Raw genomic sequence first — 22,185 nt, 5'->3', positions numbered from 1 at the left:
CTTTGCTGTACAGAAGAAACTGACAACACTGTAAAGCAACTACACTCCAACAAAAGTTAACTTCAAAAAAGAACTTCAACAGCTTCTCTGATTTCCATTCCTCCACTGTGTAGCTCTTCCAATTCATCTAAGTCTTCTCCACCCCAAGTACATAGCACCATCAAGTTGATGAGAGGAAAAAGACCTGTAAGTGAATAACCATGGGATCATGATTCATTCCTTTTCTTTATCCCTTACATCCGTCCATCAGCATACCGACAGCCTCTCCAAAATACACTCCAAAAGCTACCACTTCTTTCAACTCTACCACACAAACCCCCAGGTGTCATCATCTTTTACCAGTATTCCTACAAGAATCTCTTAAGTATGATCTGAGGGTGTGGGGAGAAAAGAATGTGGTGGCAGCATAAGAGAATACTATATAACTTCAGACTTCAAACAGTCTAAAGTTTAAGTTTTATTGGTCTTATCCTCACTATGGCAAGAATATCCTCATTTCTTAACACAGTTCTTTTAGAAGGAATCTTTCAGCTTTCATTTAACAAATCTTGCTGCTTCTTTCCTGCATTTCTAAATTTAAAATTAAACTATAAATACCAGTTCTGGTTGTAAAACACACCACTGGGTGGCGAGGGGGAATGAAGTCCAATTTTGACTTCTTAATGTGTCTTCTGATGTTGGTGACCAAGAAAACAGATTAACTGTTCTTCTATAGCTCTATACTTTAAATAAAATTTAGTGATTCAATTTTTCATAAAATACTCATTCTTCGATATTCAAAATAAAGAGAAGTAGCAAATGAAAGCAATGTGTTAGAGTGGAAAGCCCACTGGATTTTTTGAAGGCATAACATTTGGGCTTTAGTTCTTCCTTATCACACTCAAACTATCCCTCTTAAATATTACAGCTTCCTCATTTATAAAATATGAATATCAATGCCTGCTCTAATTCTTAAAATCATTAGTGAATCAAGAGATTGTGTTCTTGAAAGTAATTTTAAAAAGTAAACTCTAAAATATAAATATAAAATGTTAACAACAATCATTGAATTATGTAATCTTCTGTCAGTCTACAAAGTTTTAAAGTCAAATTTATTTCCTCTAAATTATTTTTCAAATACAAAAAATTTAATTGAAGTCTTTACAGCTATAATAATCAAGACAGTGTGGTATTTACTTAATGATAAACATAGCCATCTATGGAACAGAATACAGAGTCCAAAAATAGACTGACACATATGCAGTCCATTGATTTTCAGCAAAGGTGCCAAGGCAATTCAAAGGAAAAGGGCTAATCTTTTCAACAAATGTTGCTGGAACAAAGGGGTATCAGTGTGCAAATAAATGAACCTTGATTCGTACCTCATACCATATGTAAAAACTAATTCCAAAAGGATCACAAACCTAAAATAAAAGTAAAAACTATGAACTTCTACAAGAAAATAGGAGAGAAATTGTGATATAATATACAATATATGTAATTGATTTTTGCCCCCAGTTCCTGGCATAGAACTTCTAAAACCCTTGGAATTTTCTGAGTAGTAGGGATGTGAAGAGCCCCTTTCAACCATAGCTGAGTTTATGTTAAAGAGGTAACTTTTGGAAGATGGAGGCTGGTTGCCAGAGGAACCAGTTCTTTGATTAGACAGTTTGAACTTTCAGTTCCACCCCTTCAGTTCCACCCCTTCCCTCCCTCCGGGGAGGGAAGAAGGACTGGAGATTGAGCTCAGCCATACTGGTCAATGATTTAATCAATCATGCCTATATACCAGAGCCTCCATTAAAACCCTAAATGATGGGGTTCAGAGAGCTTCTAGGTACATGAACACATCAAGGTGGTTGATGGGAGAGTGACATGCCCAGAGAGGGTACTGAAGCTCCATACTCCTGCCTAAGAACCTTGTCCAATGCATCTCTTCCATCTGGGTACTTCTGCATTGTATCCTTTATAATAAACCAGTAACAGTAAGAAAAGTGCTTTCCTGAGTTCTCTAAGGCATTCTAACATATTATCAGACCCAAGAAGGGGCATAGGAACATCCCAAATATTTATAAGTGGTCAGTCACAAGTATCTGAGGTCTGAACTTGTAACTGATATCTGGAGAAGGAAGGCAGTCGTGAGGGACTGAATCCTTAACCTATAGGATCTGCACTAATTCCAGGAAGTTAGTGGTGTGGAACACCCACCCATTTGGTGTCAGAAGTGTTGTGAGCAGACAAAGTTTTCTTTTAGAATCTTTGTGATCTTGGGTTAGGTAAAGATTTCTTAATGGGACATAAAATGTACTATAAAAGACAAACTTTATCCTAGTAAATTGATAAATTGGATTTCATCAAAATAAACTTCCACTCTTCAAAAGGCACTGTTAAGTAAATGAAAAGTGAAGTCACAAAGTGGAAGAAAATATTTGCAAAACACATAACTGATAAAGGACTTGCATCCATAGTATACAGAGAACTCTCAAAGCCTAATAAGAAGACAATCAACCCATTTTTTTTAAAAAATGAGCACCAGACAGGCAAATCTATAGTCAGAAAGCAGATTAGTGGCTGCAGGGTTGTGGGGAGCCAAAGTTCCAATGTTCACAGCAGCTGTCTGTATTCATAATAGCCAAAAACTGGTAACAACTGAAACATCCATCATCTGGTGAATGGATAAACTAATTGTGGTATAGTCATACAATAAAATGTTATCCAGCAATAAAAAGGAATAAATTACTGAAACATGCAACACAGATGAATCTCAAAAGTACGCAACACAGATGAATCTCCAAAGTACACTAAGTGAAAGGCACAAAAGACCACAGACTGTAAGATTCCAGTTATACGATATTTTAGGAAAGGCAGAATATAGGGAAAGAAAGCAAATCAGTGGTTGCCAGAAACAGGGCAGAGGGAAAGGACTGACTGCAAGGTGGTATAGGAACCTTGGGGGGAACTTTTTGGTGTGATAGAGATGGTTTATACCTTGACTGTGGTAGTAGATACACAACTATATAATTTTTGAAGACCCACTATACACTTGAAATTGGCATAATTTATCACAGGTAAAGCACAGCTCCCAGATGGCACTAGTGCTAAAGAACCTGCCTGCCAATGCAGGAAACATAAGAGACACAGGTTTGATTCCAAGGTCAGGAAGATCCCCTGGAGAAGACATGGAAACCCTCTCCAGTATTCCTGCCTGGAGAATCCCATGGACAGAGGAGCCTAGCAGGCTACAGTCCATAGGGCTGCAAGGAGTCAGACATGACTGAAACAATTTAAAACACACACAGCTGAATAAAGCTGATTTAAAAAATTTGAATTCTCAAAACTACTCTGTAGTTCTACTCTTTTTCACTAAAATCAAGATATGATAATGAGGTGTTTGGTGATGTTTTAAAACAAATGACTGAGAATTTGCTATCAAGAATGCATTGTAAAAAAAAAATGCGTTGTATTTGATAGCAAAAATACCAGACAAATTCCAAAAAGAACAGAATACACTCAGTCTTAAAGAAGTCCAATGAAGTTTGGCAAAAAAGAAGATTGGCTTACCCAGGGTTACACAAAATACCAGTGATGAGAAGCAGGAACAAGTTAATAGTAGGAAAAGAAAACAATTCATAAGACCTTACTCTAAAGACACTTTCTCATGCAAGTCTTAGGAATGTGTCATTATCTGTTGCTTTTCAAATTCCCTAGTTTTCCCGAGGGTATATGTCAATCCCATCAACATATTATATATGTAATATATAATAAATTACGGCATAAGAAACAAGATAGCAAGAAATGTGGCAAGAAAAGGGATAGTGAGAGAATGAATCCACCTAAGATTCCCCAAAAAGAGATAAGAATGGAAAAGTAAGTTGGAGCCAGGTGGCCCAAGCCAAGAGTTCATCTCATAGAAGCTGAAAATGACAGATTTTAGGCCAGAAAGCAACAATATAACATTCTGATGGCCATATGCAAGTTAAAGGAGAGCAGGAAAGATCAAATGTGAAGTCTTTAATTTGCAGACATGAAAACAATTGCCTATCGTGGGTCAGAACACTTAAAACCATACCAGTCGTTTTCAAACTACTGAAACAACTTTGTTGTTGCTATGACATTGTCACACCCCTGTGAGTTCCATCCAAAAAACATCTAACATCATCTTATGGGTACTACTACTAAACAACTGTTCAGAGCACAGCATAGAACCCAAACTGCTCTAAGTACCAAAGTAGGTGTTAAAGTCCGGAAAGAAGGAGGGCCAGGAGGTAAAAGAGGTGACCTCACCCTGGTCACACAACCCACTGCTTGCCTCCACTCTCACCACCACCCACAGACAGCTGTCTGGAGAGCTCCACAGCATCCTGGGAATTCGCCTTAGTAACTGAATAGGGGTCCCGAATCCAGGTTGACAAACAATGATCTACAGTAACTAACCTAGAGGAAGCAAAAGATTTTAGAGAAATACAGTCAAATTTTTCCACAAGAAAAAAATATTAAAATTCAAGGGAATATACATCTAAACATATAAAAGTATTATAGTAAACAATAAAACTTTAAATATGAAGCAAAAAGACAAATTAAGAGTCTGAGTATGGACATCTAAGAAGTACATATACTATTTCAAAACTGTCACATGATCAGATACAGTGACTAAGATGCTCAGTGATAAAGTAGCCACAGCACAGTCAATATTTTACCTATCTGTTTTTGCATTCCCCAAGATTACTTTTCTCTAAGCTTATCTCATACAACCAAAGATCACACAGGCTGTATCATCATCTATTACATAAAAAAAGGACAGTATGTTTATAATAGACAGTGCAGGAATCACATCCTAAGAATGAATAATTAAATGAAAACTGTTTACTGTCTATCTCCCTTCACTATAGTATATGCTTCAGTAGGAATTTTTGTTTCTTTTCTTCACTGATATATTCCCAGTATGAAAACAATTCCTGGCACATGGCACTTGGTGAATAAATATTTGCTGAATTATTAGATTTTCATACTAGCAGCAATAGTTCATTGCAGTCACCAGAAGTCTAACACAGATACTACTATAATCATTGCCCTCAAATGCAGGGTTGTAATAACAAGTTCAGTTTTATTCAATCTAGTTAAAAGTTACCCTTGAGGGTATTTTTTTTAAACTGACGTTAACAACCTTCTTTGCCATTTAGTTATGACCGTTTATGAAAAGTATCTGACACACTTCCTGAATTCACAACACGGGATAAATGTCAGTGCCTCTGCTCTGCTACTCCCTTTCAAAAAATTACCCATTTTTTAACCAATTCAAGATGTAGTGCATCAATGATTATTTCTTAAAGCAAGTGTATCGAAGACCACAGACTTAATCACAGGACTCATACTCCAACAAAGACATAGAAAAAGCAAATATCTCAGAAAAGCACCACTTACACAGAAAACAGAGAGGATGAAAGTTATTGCATTCACTGACTTAAATTAGGATGACACCAGGAGAGCAAAGCTGACAATGGTCTCTGCAGAGGTTGAAAACTGCAACCAAAGTGAGCTCTACTGGTGGTTTATCATTTTCTCAGCTATATGGGAGCAGGAAGGAAAAAAAAAGTAAATGTCATTCCTTTAAGCCATTTTCATGAGCTGGGAAGGCTACTGTGACCTGATCTCTATTTTTCTGCTTACATCCAAAACTAAGACATGCATTTGAATAATACAGAAAAGGCTGGATGGTGGAAGTTTAAGGTAGTCCTCCTTTGTTTCCAAAGCTTCCTATACTTCACCATCACAATTCTTATTACTATGTATTTTAAAAGCCAACATCATAAGCTCCATAAGAACTATGTTTATAGCTGGAAGAGTGCTGAGCACATACCAAGCATTCAATAAATATTTCCTGAATAAATACTGCCTGAATCCCCCACAGAATTATAAGCTTCATGAGAGCAGGGATTTCGAGAGTCTCATTCACCAATTTCCCACTGCACTTAGCACAGAGTGTGATCCAAAGAAGCTAATCAAAAGCTATTTACTTAATGAATGTGCTTATGATCAGGAAACACACGCAAATATGTGGCCTATATGAGACTCAAACCTATAACCTTAGCCCCATTACCGTATGCACCAATGAACCAAGATAAGGAGTTTCACACTGCGCAAGTTTCAGTGTGCATAGAACCATTAAATTTCACTCACAAGTACTCACAAAGGTTTCAAGAAAAGAAGCCAAAAACTGGTTACTTTTGTGGCCATTCTCTTTATTCTAAACTTTGTTCCCTAATATGTTACATCTTATATGATTCACAATAATAGATCCTAAAAATCAAGAAAATGTTGTTTGTGCAAAAAAAAAAAAAAAAAAAAATCCTCACTAATTATAATTGGAGAGGATTAAAAAAATAAGATGAATGCCAAGAGGTACTCAAAGCAGTCAAAGAAAGTCAAAGGCTATGCCCCAACTAAACTGAAAACAGGATATCCTCCAAAGTTTAAAAAAAAAAAATCTCCCACTCATCAACAGAAGTCAGTTATGGCACTTTTCTGGAACAAATGCCTCAAAGAAAAACACAAACAAATTTTGTCATTTTCTCTGACATGTCACTTAAAAACCAGCTAAGAAGTTACATACAAGAGTGAAAAATGACTTAAGCAAAAAAAATGTCAGGTATCAAAACTAAACAGTTTTGTTTTAAAACAGCAAGTCATCTCAACTTTAGGAAGTCATCCATTTTGAAAAGTCAGAAAAGTACATTCTCTGGAAAAAAATTTTGAAAAGGAAAAGAAGTACATTCTTATTATGAAATATGACAAATATTAACATAGCATAATTTGACTCTCAGGATACTAAGAGCTCATTAATCCAGAGACTTATCCTAAAAGAAAAACAAAAGAAACAAAAGATAACCTTAAAAACGAAGATATAGGGAACATAAATGGTCTATAATTTAAAACATGTACATATCATCAAGTTTATAAACTAAAAGCTCAGGTATTTTATTATAGGCCTCATTCAGAAGGCTTCACTGGTGGTTCAGTGGTAAAGAATCGGCCTGACAATGCAGGAGACACGGGTTTGATCTGAGATCCAGAGATCCCACATGCCGAGGGGCAACTAAACTTGCAAGCCACAGCTATTTAGCTTGTGCTCCAGAGCCGGGAAGCCACAACTGAAGCCCACGTGCCTAGAGCCCATGCTCCGCAACAAGAGAAGCCACAACAGTGAGGAGCCCACACACCGCAACTAGAGAAAAGCCTGTGCAGTGATAAAGATTCAGCACAAGCAAAAACAAATAAATAAATAAAATTATTAGGGGGAAAAAAAGATGGATCCTTAGGGTGAGAAAATGAAGTTTATCGTTTTATCGTGAGCAACATCTGACATTACGTTAGTCACATATTACCAATGTTAGTAGTATTTATTAGGTATGATCATGTCCCTGTAAGTGCTATACCATATAATTTCAAAAGGCATAGGTCGTGATTCCTGGGTTCTTTTTTGAGACCCGAAACAACCGTTATATAAGTCGAAACAGTTTTGTTATCTGGCTTCCCAGTCTGCAGCAAATTTAAAACTGGAAATCGAAAGAAAGGCTGGATTAGAAACAATAACCAATCTAGTAACAACAAGCACCTCTAGAGCCTAGAGTACCATTTTCTACCAAAAGGAACCACAACTTCTTAGAAAAACAGCTGACTGTAAAAATGGAGCAGGAAGTACAAGTGTAAAGCCTGAAGAGCTTATCAGAAAGCAAAGAAGCTGACAAAGCACCAGGATCAGGACTCAAGAAGCAATGTGAAGATGCTCTGACGGGTCACAGGGAAAATCTCAGCACCGAAATTTAGAAGAGTAATGGTGCAGCTGATCAAAATACACCAAATACATAAAAATCTCTAAGTTTCTATTTAAAGGACAGACAAAGAAACATGCTTAAAAAGAAACAAAAGATACAATCAGTACGCATGTTAATTTAACTTTACAGGAAGAAAGGTCTAGTTTCTTTAGTAAACTAGGGGGGAAAAGGGGAAGGAAAATATACATTATAGATTAAAAGAGACATAGCAACCAAATGCAATGTATGATCCTGTTTAAACCATGATTCAAACAAACCACTGAAAAATGACACTTAAAGAGACCAGCAGGGGTATCTGACATTAATATACTATTGTCAGGACTTTCCTGGTGTTAAGACTCTGAGCTTCCAACTCAGGGGGTATAGGTTGGATCCCTGGTTGGGGAACTAAGATCCTACATGCCTCACAGTGCAACTCCCATCCCCAGAAAAAATTACTGTCCGATTGTAGGTCTAATAGTAAGAGAAGAGTCATCTTTCAAGATACATAAACAAACATTAAGGGTGAGACTCCTTAAGTAACATATAAAGAGAGGAAAGGGTAAGCACGCTGACCCTGAACGACACAAGGACAGTCGGAACTGTCAGTCCCTCAGTGCACGGAGGGAGCGGCCCTGCGTTACAGCGCAGAACCACGTCTGATGCTCCTCACGGCCATCGGTCAGCCAGAATATGCTAAACTACGTTCTACAAGCAGAGCTTAAGCAGATCAGATGTCCAAATAATGGAATAGGATCCATTAAAGTTTATATTTATACTCTCTGAGAAGGAAAGATGATCACAATATTTAAAGGGGAAAGAAAATGGTTGACTTTGCTGCTTAACTATATTCTCTTTTACCCCAAACACACACACCACATAACAGTATCTCGCTCTCAATAATTGCTGATTATTTAAATATAGAAACATAATAGTAACAAACACCCTGTATGGCTTCCCACTTTTTTTTTTTTTTACAGCAAATTCCTTCAAACTAACTTATATTAATGGTCTAGTCCACGTGTTCAACACAATTTTTAAGTATTAAGATATACTATTACACAGTTACAAAATTACAAGAACCATAAAGAATGTTTATCAATATATAAACAATAATGGATTATAACCCATTGGAAAAAAATAAGACAGCTGATTCCATACAGATTAAGTAGACCAGTAATGTGAAGGTCTGATGAGGGACAGAATATTTATAAAATTTCAAAGCACCTCCTACAAAATACTAATTACCAAGTTTCTAGAAAAAGTAATTTTACAATGGAAAGGCCTGGCAGACTCCACCTTAATCAAATGGTCAAAATGGACATCATCAGTAATGGGACAAATCAAAATTGTGTGCTACCTGATAGGATGCAATGAGACAAAACACAGCTCACCTCTGTGACTTTTGTGCCAAAGATACATAACTTGAATCCAATCAGGAGGAAACATCAAATTTAGGGACATTCTACAAAACAAATAGCCTATTATCTTGCAGAGTATCAAGTTCATGAAACCCAAGGAAAGACTAAGGAACTGTTTCAGATTGAAAGAGACTAAAGAAACATGACAACTATTGGTAAATAGAACATTTGATTCTGAATTGGTTATTTACTAAAAAAGACATTATTAAAACAATTAGCAGAACATGAATGGGTTTAAGGGTGAAACAGTAGTAATGTATCAATATTCATTTCCTGATTCTCTTCATTGTAGTACGGTCATATAGGAGATTGTCTTTGTTTATAGGATACATACACTTGAATGTTAGCAGGTGCCAGGGCATCATTTTAACAACTTAATTCTCAAATTACTACAAGCACAAAGAAGATACTCCAGCACCTCCTGGGCAAGATGCAGCAGTCCCCAACTTTCTGGGGGGATCAATTTTGTGGAAGACAATTTTTCCACGGACCTGGGATGGGAGAGATGATTTTGGGATGATTCAAGCACATTTACATTTACTGTGCACTTTATTGCATTAAAAAAGAAAGTTATTTATTTGGCCATGCCAGGTCTTAGTTGTGGCACGTGGGATCTGGTTCCCACTGCATCAGGAGTACAGAGTGTTAGCCACCGGACCACCAGGGAAGTCCTTGAGCTTTATTTCTAATCTAACGTTGTTGCTGATCTGACAGAAGGTACCAGTGAGCAGCCCAGAGTTTGGGGATCCCTGAGATAAAGGCTGTGAACACAGCCTGCAAGTGCCAGGCAATAAGGTAAATACTTGAAACAAGCTAGGTATAAGGCAGGGGCTGAGGCAGTTTACCTGACACACCACTCAGTGAGTATACAGATCATCTGCAACGCAAGTCGACAGTGGCAAGATCATTCCATTTTTTTCAAGAGAAACCAAAGATGCAGATTTTTATGTGAAATTTCCCAATTTTTAACACACTCAAGAAGGCCAAACAAAACATGTCTGCCGACTAAATTTGAACCGCAGCTGCCTCTGGCCCTGAGGCATGTTTCTCAAACTGAGGCCTAGGGATAAAAGGAAACCACATGATATACATGGAACACATTCTTGGAGCCACAGTTTTATCCCAAGAGTTCGCCTGGAATTTTCTGGGAGAAGTGATATTTCTTTACTTTTAAAATCCTATATTATGGACTTTAATGCAAAGTCATATGATTTTTTAAAAACTTTTCATTTAAAAATTTCCAGCTTACAGAAGAGCTGTCAGAACAAGAACAGTACAAAGCACCCGTATAGTGTGAACCAAATTAATCTACTGTTAACATTTTATTCATTTGCATTATTGCACAGAAGCATCCTTCTACCCTCCCTCCTCCTCTCTAGTACAAACACAAATACATACACACATAAATACAGCCATATATGTGCGTGTATATATATATAAAACATATATACATAATTTTTTCGGAACCATTTGAGAGTAGTTATGTATCATGGCCCTTTATTCCTAAAAAAAGTTCAGCATGTATTTCCTAAGAATAAAAATACTATTTTATAGAACCTTAGATTACCAACTTTAGAAAGTTCAACATTGATGCCACACCTTTATGTTATCTACCATCTATATTCCAATTTTGCCAAATGATCCAATAATATCCTTTACAGCATCCTCCCCTCTAATACAAGATCCATTCCAGGATCAGGTACCACGAAGAGCTGTCATGTCTCTTCAGTATCCTTTAACCTGAAACACTTCCGCAGCCTTTCTTTGTCTTTGTAACATTAACATTGAAGAGTAGAGTCTCCCTCCTACTCTTTTATAAAATAGGATGTTCCCCAATTGAAGTCCAATAAGGCCTCATGATTACATCCAGGCTATGCATTCCTGGCTGGAGAACTACCTAAGTGATGTGTTTTCTGCAGGGCATCACATTCAGAGGCACACAACGACCACTGGTGCTATTTATTTTGATCACGCACTCAAGATGCTGTCTGATTTCATAACTGTATAGAGTTACTATTTTTTCCCTTTGTAACTAATATGCAATGTATGGGGAGATGCAAACATTCTGCAGAAAATTCTTAAAGAAATGGGAATACCAGACCACCTTACCTGCCTCTTAAGAAATCTGTATGCAAGTCAAGAAGCAACAGTTAGAACTGGACAGCGAACAATACACTGGTTCCAAATACGGAAAGGAGTACATCAAGGCTGTATATGTCACCCTGTTTATTTAACTCTTATGCAGAATACATCATGCAAAATGCCGGACTGGATGAAGCACAAGCTGGAATCAAGATTGTCCAGAGAAATATCAATAACCTTAGATATGCAGATGACACCACCCTTATGGCAGAAGTGAAGAAGAACTAAAGAGCCTCTTGATGAAAGTGAAAGGAGAGTGAAAAAGTAATCTTAAAACTCAACATTCAGAAAACTAAGATCATGGCATCTGGTCCCATCACTTCATGGCAAATAGATGGGGAAACAATGGACACAGTGAGAGACTTTATTTTCTGGGGCTCCAAAATCACTGCAGATTGTGACTGCAGCCACGAAATTAAAAAAACACTTGCTCTTTGCAAGAAAAGCTATGACCAGCCTAGACGGCATATTAAAAAGCAGAGACTACTCTGCCAACAAAGGTCTGTCTAGTCAAAACTATGGTTTTTCCAGTAGTCATGTATGGATGTGAGAGTTGGACTATTAAAGAAAGTTGAGCACTGAAGAATTGATGCTTTTGAACTGTGGAGTTGGAAAAGACTCTTGAGTCCCTTGGACTGCAAGGAGATCCAACCAGTCCATCCTAAAGGAAATCAGTCCTGAATATTCACTGGAAGGGCTGATGCTGAAGCTGAAACTTCAATACTTTGGCCACATGATGCGAAGGACTAAGTCACTGGAAAAGACTGTGATGCTGGGAAAGATTGAAGGTGGGAGAAGGGGACAACAGAGGATTAGATGGTTGGACAGCATCACCAACTCTATGGACATGAGTTTGGGTAAGCTCTGGGAGTCGGTGATGGACAGGGAAGCCTGGCGTGCTGCAGTTCGTGGGGTCACAAAGAGTTGGACATGACTGAGTGACTGAATTGAACTGAAACATTCTGCTTCTCATCAAAAATATCCCATAGATTTAGCATGTATCAATGATTCCTGTCTCAACTAATCTTTATTAAAATGGCTGAAAAATAAACATATGAATGTTTAAGTAGACAAAATCTGGCTATACTCCTAGATCCCTAAGGTATACGCACTTGGTCTCCTTGACCTTAGCAGCTCTACAGGGCAATGGTTTGAGTGCAAGACTAGAACAATCAGGCACAGCTTCCAGAAAAAGACAAGTGTACCTGAGCCATGCCTTAAAGACTGGATAGATTCTGAAAACCTAATGAAGTGGAGAGACAGTCAAGACACAAACAAATCCATCAAGAAAGCTGGAAAAAAAAAAAAACAATATGGTTAATCCTTCTGCAAAGTAAGTATAATATCCTAGCTTATCAGTTTTATAAAACCACATTTCTACATATGGAGTTTGCCTGAACTGATTCTAGAACTACAGATATACTTCTGCTGCTACTGATAATAACTATGGTATAATCATTATATTTAGAGTCAAGAGTTGGACACGACTAAGCAACTGAACTGAAAAACTTTTCAAAAACAGCACAATTCATTATAACTACTACTTCTGATTGTTCATCCACATTTTCATATATGTCAGCCGTCCCGCCTAGTCTTTCAAAGATAGGGAGTAAGACTGTGGGGGGATAGCTCAGGGGTAGAGCATTTGACTGCAGATCAAAGATAGGGAGTAACAGCCACTAAAAATGTATCTTTCATCTGAATTGCGACCCCCAGTAAAATAAATTTTATTCTGCAATCTAAGGCAAACATATTTATATGAAATTGAAAATTTCTTGAAGCAATATTATGCAAAGCACTAATATCTTATAATCTTTTTTTCCTTTCCTTCTCTTCCTCATTTTTTAAAACATTTATCTTGACCCTCAATAAACTGACTTCTAAATCCTTAATAAGTGATTCACAAAACCTCCACTTGAAAAACACTACCCGAAAACCTGGGATACGGTTCTTTATTAAATTTTCAACAAAGTTGGGAGAAAGTTTTCATGTATTTCAGGTGAAATAAGAACAGAAAAAAACAAGAACATAAAGAGCTATTTAATTTTTTTAAGGATTCTACTCTGACATTGTGTATGGTAATTTTTTGGCCTTCAAGTTATCATCTTTTTTAAGAAATAATGGTAAGAGCAAAGGTTGTACGTTGCCAGTTATATACTGGTTCCCTAGTAATTTCCCTCCAATTTCACAGGATCATGAAACCACCCCTGCTCTGCTATGAGATTTCAAAAACACATGAGTGTCAGCCTTTCACTGGGTTCATAATCTGGCTGTAGAAATAAGACTTACAGTAATTTTAGGACTTGTAATAATTACTTCTACCTTTCGAGAAGAAATATTCTGTGGTTAAGTGCCCTAAAAACGTTCCTGTGTTAAAAGTTCGAGGGTGGATACTGTGAGTTGGGAATGAAAGAAAACAAACAAAGAAGAGTGCTCAGAAAGGAAACAATATCTGAGTTGGGCCTTGAAGGGTACTTCAAGACAGAACAGTCACAGGGATGAAAAATTGCCAATCAAATATGGGAAAAAAGAAATAGGTCATTTAAGGCCAGATCACATTAAGACAGTAGAAAGAGATAATGGAGGATCTTGACACCAAGGCTAAGGTGCTTGAATTTAGTCATTAAGGCAATGAAGCAATCTAGAAAAGGTCCCCCCCACGCCTTACAAAACAAATTATAGACAAGTAGAGATTCTTGAGGCTGTGCAATAATGCAAACACAGAAAAATAAGGCCTTCAACTGTGGTGTCAGAAAAGCAAAGTAAGGAATGTGAAAAGGTGACAAGAACTGGTAAGTAAGTCTTAGAAGAGATTTTAATGTGGTAGGCAAAAAAGGCCAAGAGTCAAACATGGTTCTAAGATTTTAAGGCTGGGTGATACTTATAGTGAAAAATTATGAAGTTGATTTAGAGGAAGAACAGTTCAGATCCAAGTACATTAGAGTTGACATGCAAGTAGGTTATGAAGAGTCAGTAATAGGATGAGGAAAAGAACACTGGGTCCCATCAGAAAAATCTGAGTTCAAGTGAAAAAAATGGTTAGGATCTAATGAGAAAACCAGAATGCAAAATTATATCTATAGTATAATTTTAACTGTGTATAAAAAGCACAGGAAAAGACTAAAAACGTGTATAGCAACATGTTAACGTCAGCTGAATACAAATAAACTAGGAATAAAAAAAAATTTTTTTTCCTTCTTTTGTATTGTGTTCTCACTGGATACAAACCTTACAAATCAGGCTCCACACCCCCACCCTAGAAAAAGAAGGGAAAAGAAAAATCTGGATTTGAAGTCTTTTCAAAAAATTGCAAACTCCTTGAACTTTAGTTTCCTCATCTAAAAATGGGGAAATAATTTCTTCTCTCTCAAGGTTAGTGTGCAGATTAAATGAGATAAAGTTTTGTAAACTATAAAGCAATATGCAAAGCTAAGGCATTATAATAGTCTATGACAGCTATAACTACAGGCCAAGATATCACACACAGACGTAAACATATACTACAGATTTGGGAAGTAGATTATCTCCTTAAACTTTTAAAAAGTTTTAGAATCCATCTATTTTTAAATCAAAATGTTACTGCACTATTTCTTATAAACAAACACTGAAGTTGTACATGCTATATATATATAAGTATCATATATATAAAATTAACACAGTACTTGTCCTACATGCTATTCAAGCTTAAATACAAAGCAAAAAAAGAGCTAGTAGTTATCATTCCCTAATATTTGGACTTCTAAATAAGTTATTTCACGGTTTTAAAAAGCCACGCTCTATTGAGGATAATTTCAGTAATCTCCAAATGTCATCTCTTAGAAGTTACATGCCTGATACACAGCACTGCATTCTAAATGGTGCCTTCCCCTTCAACTCCCACTTTTGGTCCTTACTTAGGATTAAACACCTCTAGATACCTATTTAAAACCAGATAGCAAGCTCCTGAAGGGCAAGAAGCATGTCACAAAATGGGTACATGTTAAGAAATACTCTAACTCATGTTATAGATGCTGAAGTAACCATTTAAGAGTTACTACTCATGTCATATTATAATGTAAGCCTGTCCCGAGGCCTTCAAGAGACAGCCAATAAATTAAAAGCTAAGAAAAAATTCCACAAGTAATGTTACTACATAAGAAATATTTTTATATGAATAAAGAATACTTAATATGTAAAAATCTTATACTACACTGTTCCTTTAAGAAAGCAAGAGTATATATGAGATGAGAAATGATAAGTTCTAATATTATGTTAAAAAATTGTTTTCTTCAGGTACCTGATAAACTGAAGCATATTATTACTGCACTGAAGAATGTTACATGTCTTATACTAACCCATATAATTTAATTCATTACAATTTTTCTTTAAAAAGAAGTTTTGGAGTTTTGTTTTTAATCTTTGGAGCAAAAAAAGTTAAAACTGACATGGTGAACAATATGCTTTCTTTAAAGCATAAACACTGACTAAACTTGAGGCTGTTTCCAAGACAAGTTTTAAAATTAAAACCTTTATTATGAAAAAGAGATGCTAAAAAAACTAGGCATGAAACGCACCAAACCTATGCCTTATGAAAATCAACACGAAAAGCTCTGTCAACAATTTTCCACTTCTGCACATAAACCTGAAATTTAAAATGTTTACTATATACATGTTTTGTACAGGTGTGTGTGTATATTCATATATACTGATGTGGAGGCAGGACACTAAGACAATTAATTAGTATTTCCCGCTCACTAATTAAAAAAAAAAACTTGCTTCTAAAGAGCTGCTTTTTTGTATTACAATAATTTGTAAACCAAAAGATACTATGCCTAAAGGAAAAAGTACAAACACCTGCCAGTCCAACTGCCGGAAATTCATCAGCTGCAGAGAATAAAAGCATCCTTTCGTTGTTTTTAACATATAGACAAAACAAAAGAAATACAACAGGTACACAATTTCAATATGGCACGTATAACACAGACCAGCACCTCACATTCCTCTCAATGATTTCAAAATCATTACAGTTTTAATTGCCATTAGATATCTCATAAAATACACATAAGTGTTTTCCTTATCTAAACACTCAACAATCAATGGTACAGTCTGAATCTTTAAAGTTTTTCACTTAACAAAATGATGCATCATAGTATTCCCTTAAATAATCAGCTTCTCTAGAATCACTGTTTACAAAGCACTCAGCTTTTCTGCTTATAAAAATGTAGTTTTCTTTATTTTCAAGAACCCATACAGTATATAAAATGAAACACATACACTTCCTTGAGGATAAATACTTTAATACTCATGACCCCAGAAGAACTTCACATGTTTTGAATTCTTGTTTGGTTAAAAAAAGTTTTTAAACATCTACTAGAATACAAGAGCTTGCCTTTACATTCATGGCTCTCTTGAAGGTAAAACAAAGATCAACGTAACTCTTAAGTGCTAGACTAACGAACTGAAGGGAATAGAAACAAGCAATCTGGCAAGAGTTGGGCAAAACTATGTTTAAAGACTACCAGTAAAATATACCAGCTTTACCCTTCTCCACTCACAATCCTTTAAGGTTTCAATTAAGATGGGGCCTAGTTTTACTCTTTCAAAGGGGGACAGAAAGAGAAAGCACAAATTTCCTGCTGAGAAGTATCTTCATCAGGAGCAGCTCCAAAAATACTGCCAGGAACCATTTCTTTCCCTCCCAGCTGATATAGGTTCCTCTCTTTAAATATAAGCATCTCTTCTGCTCCTGATCAATATCATACTTAAAGAAGGGGAAAGTCTCAAGGTGTCACCCAAGGGTGGTACCAAATGAATAAAAAAACTACTAAATAAATACAAAAATTCAACATCACAGTCAGTTATAACATTCTTTATGAAGTGGGAGCCCCAACTAAAATTTCTCTTTCAGTCTCTACTATCAGTTACCTTATGAACAGGATAAGAAGGGACAGTTGTTTAAAAATGCATATCCACTTTCAAAATAAACGTTTAAGTGCACCCAATTAGTGAGAACGACTCCCACAAAACACTTACAGAAGATGAAGTTTTGGCAAGCCTTCGAAGTCCACAAACCAACAGCCAGAAGTAAAAGCTGATTCTAATTTGAGCAGTGATCCCACCATTCCTACAGGCTGAGGAGCGAACAGTGCAGATACCTCAGCCCCACAACATCCCCCGACACTCAAGTTTTTTGCCCAAGTATATGATCACCTCTTCGTGAACATAAAGGACAAGTCTTTCAGTCCAATATGATTAGGGAATAAATCCAGACACAGGCATATGGCTTAAAAAAAAAGGCAGTGAAAAGCTGATACCTCTTTAAAACGAGCCCAAGAATGAAACAACTTCACTATGAAAGGAATTATAAGACATCAAAGGTTAGATAATGGACAACAGGTGCCTTTGGGGAGGAAAGAGTAACACTCAGTTGCCTCCTATTTTAGGATTTCCACTCTCTAGTGTGTGTTTCCCAAAGAAAGTGTATGTGTTCTTCCCAAATAAAGTCATAGCCAAAATTACGGGTTTTACTATTTAATACCTGTAGTGGGTCCACTGCTCTTAAATATACTTTTTTACTTTATATTAAAAAAAAAAGTTGATCTCAACACGTCTCAATAAACTATGGCCTATGGCCAGATCATGTACTGATCCATGAACATTAACCAACTAGGAATTTATTATCAAGAAATGCAAGGAAAGGCATCAAATACTCAATATACCAATCCAACAGCAGGTATCACATAACTGCAGTATCAGCCAAAGCAGAAACTGTTTCTCTCACCATCGTAACAGTTGAGCTCAATCTTTACAGTAACCAGATTCCAATAGCCTCAAAGAATAGTAATTCCAGACACAGATTATATGGCTCTGAGTACCAGCCACGAGTTCTGATTCTCGTAACCAGTCACAAAATTTACTACCTTTATTCGGGAAACACTGTGAAAGGGAACACTGAAACAATACTTTAGCCTATTTCCCTTTCTCCATTCCACAAAGACAACATATTCCAAAAATGGAGAATCCTTTCTTTCCCTGACAGAGGCCCCCTTTCCTATGGATTCATGGGGCAGGATTACTTCTCCCCAGCATGCTTGCAGAACCAGCAGGCAGACTTCTGCTTTCACTCCTCTCTTAAAGAGGGTCCCCTAACACAGATGCACCTCTTCCTTTCCTGTATTAGGAAAATGATGCTTCAGTGCTACTGGATCTCTCCACCACAAGTGGAGGGAGTGAGGGGAAGTTGTCAGTTACTCGAAGAGATACTTAAAAGACGATTCCAAATTTAAAGTGAAGGCTTGAAGAGGGAGGGAGAGAATGGGGGTCCCTTCCCTAAAAGGGAGCCTGTGCATGGGTAAGGGATGTCCCCACCCTTAAAGAGACCTCGGTTTGTGAGACCGGGGGGGGGGGGAGTGTTGTACCCAGAAGAGATTCAGGTTTGAGAAAGAGGTGTCCTAACCTTGAAGGTGGGGGGAGCCGTTGACTGTACGCGGGGGGGGGGGGGGTGCCGCACCAGCTTTAGGGCGGCCTCTATGAAAGAAAAGGGTTCCCATTTCGGGGAAGAAGCGCCCCGCACTGACCGGGACGCTGGGAGGAAAGGAGGGTCTTGCTGAGGAGGGCTGGCATGGGGGAGGGGTTCTGAGTTCACCGGAGCCCGGAGAGGGGCGGCGGGCTCGAGGGGAACATGTGCAGTGGAACTGCTGCCATCCCGAGGGGCAGGGTGGAGAGCAGGCCCGGGCTGCGTGTGCAGGGAACAAGGTTCCCACCCTGCGCAGGAGAGGAAGGATTCCCAGCCGCACTCACCGAGGCTGCCGGCGAAACCGTCCATCTTGCGGGGAAAGCGCCGGGCTCCGGGCTCAGCGGGGCGGGCACTTCATTCAGCGGACCGACTAGGGTGGCCGACGCTGAGCCTGACCCGCTCGCTCTCTCGGACGCGCGGCTCGGCTCCCGCCTCCGTAGTCCGTCGGCCCGTGCGCCCCGGGGCAGTCAGCCGCGGCCGCCGGGACCACTTCCCCGTCAGGTTGAGAGCCGCGCCGCTCCGCCGCCTGCCCTGCCTCCCTCCCAGACAGCAGCGGTGAGCGCCGCGCCGCGCCCCGCCCCCGCGCCCGCGCGCAGCGGTGGCTCCGCCCCCGCGCACGCCGTCACGCTTCCGACCCCGCCTCCCACGTGACGACCCGGAGGCGGGGTCTCGCGGACCCTTCCCTCTCACCTTGCCTTAGCCTCGGATTCCGCCCCCCTCGCGGGGGACGGGTGACTGCGCTTGCGCGGTGGGCTTCCTAAGAGCCTAGGACTTGGGATTTGAAACTGGTTCCGAGTAAGTGGGGATAAGGGGAGACCTCCAGCCTGGGATACTCCTGAACTTCTAAAGATTCCTTGCTTCGCAGCGCCTAGGAGGTCCGGAGAGACCCTTCGGAGCTCAAGTCTGGAGCTCCTCTGACAGGAGATGGCCACTCCAAGTGTGTTAGCACACTAAAGAGGCAACCAAGTGGGGGGAGGATCCAGTCTCCGCGGGTTCTTCCTTTGCCCCAGTAGGCTGAGGGACAGAGATGAGGGTACATCTTCTTGACTAGCTCAAGACCATCACTCCACAGCCCAAGGCCCACAGCAGGGCAGGGCCCAGGATGTTCCAGAAGCAAGGAATGTTAGTACTGGACAGGGCCCAAGCCTTCATCTTGCCTCCGCTTTAGGGAGGACACTGAGCCTTAGAAAAGACGTAACCTGCTCAAGGTCAGGAGAAGGAAATGACAACCCACTCCAGTATTCTTGCCTGGAGAATCCCAGGGACAGAGGAGCCTGGCGGGCTGCCGTCTATGGGGTCGCACAGAGTCGGACCCGACTGAAGCGACTTAGCAGCAGCAGCAGCGCAAGGTCATGAAGCCTGGTAAAGGCAGAACTAGCACTAATTCCCCCCTCCTGTTGTTTTCCACCAGGGATGCAAAGCCACCCCTGACAGGACAAATCATAGGATTGACTACTAGGGAACTATAACAAAGGGTTGAAGTAATCCTGAGTTCCAGGCCCAATTCCATGTGACTCAAGAGGTGAGTTATAAAGTCACTAAACTCGCTTGGGCCTCATTTTATTCAATTGTAAATGGAAGACTGGACAGGTAACCAAAACATCTAAACCTTCTTTTTCATCCTCACTCCCACACACCTGTATTCTCCATCCTTCTAAAGACCTTCCAGTGGTTTCCCAAGTCCCTCTTGGGACTATGTTGTATGGATCAGGGGACTAGTTACAGAGGAGAAATATAAGGTACCCAGGAACTAAATTGATATAATAATAAAGAGCTGGCTTAGAAGAGATTAAGAGTGATAATACAGATGTTCGTGATGCCTCAGAGGTAAAGAATCTGCCTGCCAATGTAGGAGACTCTGGTTCCATCCCTGGATCTGGAAGATCCCCTGCAGAAGGAAATGGCAACCCACTCTAGTATTCTTGCCTGGGAAACGCCATGGACAGCAGAGCCTGATGGGCTACAGTCCACAGGGTGGCAAGAGTCAGACATGACTTAAGGACTAAACAACAACCAGTCCTTTTAGTCAGTTGCAGGAGAGAGGAAGATAAGAAATAAGATGAGGAAAATGAAATAGCAACTGTCATAATGAGAGAAACTTGGAGGAACTGGATGGTTGAAAGGACTGTTTAAACATTTTGTCAAAGTCTTGTAGTACTTTTCACCTTTGATGTCTCTTTATAAATCTTCCCTGAAAGTTTAAATTACTTTAAATTTCTTTTTTGGATATCAGACCTGTGTGTCTTCTGAATACCATGCTATGGGGAAAAGGGCCATAAAGCAGCCAAGATAAATTCAGGTTACAGACAAAATGGTGTCTGAGGTTTCCTCTTTCTTAGAAATTATTTACCCAGTGTTTCCTTTGCTATGGGCATTTTCATATCTGTATGATTCTGTGAAGTCTTAATTGCTTAATATTTGAGACATGCTTACTTCTGACAGCTGCTCTTCTGTGCCTGTATGCAAAACTTTCTGCTTTAAGTCCATTAAAAGAATAAGAACTTGTATACTGGTATATATACACATTAAAAAAAACTTTTTATTTTTAAATAACTGTAGATTCACATGTACTTGTTAGAATAGCCTTTACCCAGGTTCCTTGCAATAGTGATATCTTACAAAACTATAGTACAATATCACAACCAAGATATTGATACTGATACAGTGGAGATACAAAACATTTGTATAATTTCCATGAGCATGAGGATCCAAATTGCCTTTTATAAAAACACCCATTTTCCTCCTGATATCATCTGCTTCTTCACTCCTGGCAACCACTAATCTGTAATCCATTTCTATAAATAGGGCATTTCAATGGAATCATGTAATATGTAATGATTTAGGATTGGCTTTTCTCACTCAGCATAATTCTCTGGAGATTTATCCAGGTCGTTGTGAGTATTAAGAGTTTGCTGTTTTTATTGCTGAGAATTCCATGGTTGGGATTATCACTGTTTGACCATTCATCTGTTGAAGGCAGTTGGGATGCTTCCAATTTGAGGCTGTTATATAGAGAGAGTTGCTATTAATGTTCATGTATACATATTTTTTTGTGAACATACTTTTCATTTCTCTGGGATAAATACCCAGGAATTGGATTATTTGGTTGAAAGGTAGCTATACATTCCATTTTTTTAAGAAACTGCTAAATTCAAAAAATAATAATAATCATTTTTTCTCCCAGTTTTATTGAGATATAATTGACATACAGCAAGTAAATGTATATTTTTAATTCAGAGAAGGATCCATGTCTTATGGGGGCCTGATGCATTTTCTATTTATGAGGCCCCTTTAAGAAAAACTAAGATAGGGACTTCCCTGGTGGTCCAGTGGTTAA

General features: G+C 38.7%; 1 protein-coding gene across 2 annotated transcripts in view; it reads right to left on the bottom strand.

The window, feature by feature from the left end:
* EML4 (EMAP like 4) overlaps positions 1-19,425 on the bottom strand; it is a 151,050-nt gene extending 131,625 nt beyond the window's left edge. The window contains exon 1 of one of the 2 annotated variants that reach the window (XM_043468418.1): positions 19,133-19,425. In XM_043468418.1, the coding sequence (XP_043324353.1) occupies positions 19,133-19,157 (25 nt within the window). In that variant the 5' untranslated portion in view covers positions 19,158-19,425. The remainder of the gene's footprint in view (positions 1-19,132) is intronic. The other variant, XM_043468419.1, reaches the window with a different exon arrangement.
* Between the last annotated feature and the right edge of the window lie 2,760 nt (positions 19,426-22,185).

This window comes from Cervus canadensis, chromosome 5 (assembly GCF_019320065.1).
Source record: "Cervus canadensis isolate Bull #8, Minnesota chromosome 5, ASM1932006v1, whole genome shotgun sequence".
In the NCBI taxonomy this organism is placed as follows: domain Eukaryota; kingdom Metazoa; phylum Chordata; class Mammalia; order Artiodactyla; family Cervidae; genus Cervus; species Cervus canadensis.
Note: the sequence above shows the minus strand (reverse complement) of the source record. Positions and strands in the feature narration are given on the sequence as shown.